The sequence below is a fragment of the Nothoprocta perdicaria genome, unplaced genomic scaffold (assembly GCF_003342845.1).
Source record: "Nothoprocta perdicaria isolate Ctin4 unplaced genomic scaffold, notPer1 scaffold_585, whole genome shotgun sequence".
NCBI lineage: Eukaryota > Metazoa > Chordata > Aves > Tinamiformes > Tinamidae > Nothoprocta > Nothoprocta perdicaria.
The window spans coordinates 5,897-9,360 of NW_020455849.1; the positions used below are offsets into that span (position 1 = coordinate 5,897).

At 67.3% G+C, this 3,464-nt stretch overlaps 1 protein-coding gene across 1 annotated transcript in view; it reads right to left on the bottom strand.

Annotated features, from left to right (window-relative positions):
* The window catches only part of LOC112955607 (probable carboxypeptidase X1), a gene marked incomplete at its 3' end in the record, with an annotated part of 9,115 nt that extends 5,883 nt beyond the window's left edge, over positions 1-3,232 (bottom strand). The window contains exons 1-5 of the mRNA XM_026048931.1: positions 3,208-3,232; positions 2,211-2,306; positions 1,297-1,406; positions 442-581; positions 292-376 (exon numbers count right to left, since the gene is read on the bottom strand). Of these exons, the coding sequence (XP_025904716.1) occupies positions 292-376; positions 442-581; positions 1,297-1,406; positions 2,211-2,306; positions 3,208-3,232 (456 nt within the window). The remainder of the gene's footprint in view (positions 1-291; positions 377-441; positions 582-1,296; positions 1,407-2,210; positions 2,307-3,207) is intronic.
* Positions 3,233-3,464: the final 232 nt, after the last annotated feature.

Here is a 3,464-nt window from a genome sequence, read left to right on the forward strand (position 1 = left end):
ACGCTCTCACACGTGTGCACGGGGGCACACACATACCTGCACCATCAAAGCCCGGTGCATGCCCTGTGCTCCTGCACGCTCTCACACGTGTGCACACACCCGCACCAGCCGAGCCCTGCGCTCCCCGTGCGTGTGCCCGGCAGCCCCGCACGGGGCCAGCGCAGCGCCGCACAAGGCGTCTTTGTGCAGGGCTGGAGCCGGAGCCGGAGGCAGCACGGCAGGAGGCCAAAGGCAGCAGCGGGGCAGGGGGACGTGGGGGGGGCACGGCCGCCTCCCGCCCACGGCACCTACCGCCTCGCCGCTCCCGTTGCGGCACGGCTGCCACGCGTAGGTGTCATTGCTGACCTGCACCTTGTAGGACGTCACCCAGTCGTACCTGTGCGGGGAGTGGGCGCTCAGGGGGGTGCTGGGACCCCCGGCCGCCCCCCGCGCCGCCCTTACGTCCAGATGGAGTTGAGGCCCTGCGTGATGACGCCCGTGAAGCGGACGAGGCGCCGCGCGTCCACCTCCAGCCACTGCTCAGCGTCCTCGTGCCCCGCGCACCAGCCGCCGTCAAAGAAGTCGCCGTCGTAGAGCCCCGACTGCAGAGCCGGGCTCAGCGGGGACAGGCACCCCGACGCACCGGGGATCCCACGTGCCCGGCACCCCATGCACAGCCCTCGGGCATCCCGTTTGCCCCATGCACCCTGTGCACACCTATGTGCACCCCATGCACCCTATGTATACCCTGTGCACCCCATGTGCACCCCATGCACAGCCCTCGGGCATCCCGTTTGCACCATGTACCTTGTGCATGCCTATGTGCACCCTATGTATGCCCCGTGCACCCCATGTGCACCCTATTAGCATCCTGTAGCCCACGTACCCCAAAACAGCCTATGTGCACCCCATGCAATCCCACGGGCACCCCAATAGACCTCATGAGAGCCCCACGCACCCCATGTGAGCCCACGGTCACTCCAGACGCCCCACACATAGCATGAAGCCCATGGGCACCCCAACTCAGCCCATGGGCACCCCTCACCCCCCAGACACTCCGTGCAAGACCACACACACCCCATATGCCCCACACTCTCTGTGCAAGCCCATATGCACCCCAGCTCAGCCAGTGTGCTCCCCATGCGCCCCATGCACCCCTTGCAAGCTCACGGGCACCCCACGCACAGCCCATTCGTGCCCCGTGCACCCCAACAGAGCCCACGTGTGTCCGGTATGCCCCACACACCCCGTGCATGGGGGGCAGCCATGAGAGCCCCCCATGGCCCCAGGAGCGCAGGCCGGCGCCACGCGCCCTACCTGGATGTTGAGGCGCCCGCGGTGGGCGCCCAGGCCGTAGCGCTTCTCGCTGGAGGCGCGCAGCTGGGAATCCGCCACGCGCAGGGACTCCAGCCCCAGCGGGGGACACGCTGCCCGCGGGGCATGGGGCTGTGCTCAGCGCCAGGCTGGGCACGGGCAGCCCCCCGGCCGGGCACGCGGCCATCCCCGCGGGTCGGACCCGCAACACGCGGCGAGGCCGGAGCTGCGCCGTGCCGCGGGAATGCGGCTGCCAGGAAGCGCCGCCGCGGCCACGGGCGCCTGCGGGGCCGGCACCTCTGCGCGCCCAGCACCCGGGCACCAGCCCCGCTCCCTGGGGTGCCCTGGGGGGGTCCCTGTCCCTGCTGCTGCCCCACAGCCTGGGCAGGCACCCAGGGGCTCGGGCATCCTGCCTGCTCCCCGAGGTGCTTCCATGGGGCACTGTGGGCACCCAGTGGAGCCTTGAGCAGCCCTCCTGCCAAGGGCTGCGTGCATGCAAGCAGCATGCAGGGGTGCTGCTGAATGCAGCGGCGCACAGGGTGCAGGTGATGCACGCGTGCATGTGCACACATCAGTGCGCAGGGAGGGAGTGCTGCGTGCGCGCATGCATGCAGGGCGCCTGCCCAGGGTGACGCATGCATCTGGGTGCTGTGGGACAGCCCAGCCCGGCCAGGGCGGGGGCCGCATCTCCCCCCCAGCCGCAATCTGCTCTCCATATGTGCAGGCAATGCGTGCGCACAAACCCAGCGCGCGGGCGGCACCACCGACCACAGCCCTGCACGGGGTCGCGGCTGCTCCCGCTCGGTGCATGCACGTGCATGTGCATGTGCATGTGCATGTGCATGTGCATGTGCATGTGCATGCTGGAGGGGGCAGCTCTGCAGCCCCCGAGTACCCCTGCGCTGGCCCCAACCTACCGTGCTCAGGCGGGCTGGCCGTCCCCTTGGGCCTCTTCTTCGGTGCCTTCCTCTTGCTGCCTTTAACCCACACGATCTTTTTCCGAGGCGGGGGTGCTGCAGGGAGCAAGGCGGGCGCTGCCGCAGAGGCACCCTGGCAGCAGCTGGATGTCCCTGTCACCCCAAGGGGACCTGGTGCGCTGGGTGCATCCCGCACCGTGTTCCTACCCGGCCCTGCTCCCCTGGCCCCAGCAAGGCCAGCAGTGCTGTGCAGGGGGCTGCGGGGCACTGGGCGCTCTGCGCAGTGCGTGCAGGGGCTGTGTACGTGGGTGCAATGTCAGCGGGTGCAGTGGGTGCCGTGCATGGGGTGCAGGGTGCCTGATGCCCGAGGGTGCTGTGCAAGGTGGCTTCTCACCCTGCAGGAGAGCTGCCCTGCTGCTCGACTGCCACGTGGGGCAGCCCCTCCTGCGCGGGGACACCCCAGGGTGCATGGGGCACCCATAAACAGGCAATCGCAGAACCCGGCCGTGCACACAAGTGTCCTGGCTCCGCAGCCCACGGTGCAGCCCAGCGCGGCCAGGGAATGGTGGCTGCAGGAGCCACATTAACACACGAGCACACATGTGTTCATGCACATGCACACGCAGAGCAATGCACACCCCAGCACGTGGGTGTGAGTCACATCAGCACACGCATGCTCACGCAGACCACAGGCATGCTGACGGGCACCGAGGGCACACACAGGCACCAGCACACGGAAACATGCATGAAACACATGCACATACAAAGCCTGCGCCTGCACGCACGCGCACACACACACTCACAAACACAACCCCCCTGGGGTTGTGCACACTGCTGTGCACACACGCACCCACAGTGCTCACACTGGACCCTAGTGCACACACACACACACACTCCTAATGCACACGCTCACACACGCGTGCACAGAGCCCTGCCAGCACACACAGGAGCACACACAACTCCCTGCACAGGCGCACACACACAAGCACACACGCACTGTGCACACCCACACTCCCCGCCATGCTTACACGCTAGCATTCCCACACACAGCCTTGCGAACACACACATATGTGCACATACACATACATGCACATGCACATACATGCACACTCACCCCGGACATGCACAAACTTTTGCACGCAGCCCCCCCACAAGCACATACACTTGCACACACATTGCCCCCCATACAAGCACACACTGCCCCCCGCTCATGCACGCCCATTTGTGCACCCCCTTTCCCCCTGCACTCCCCCC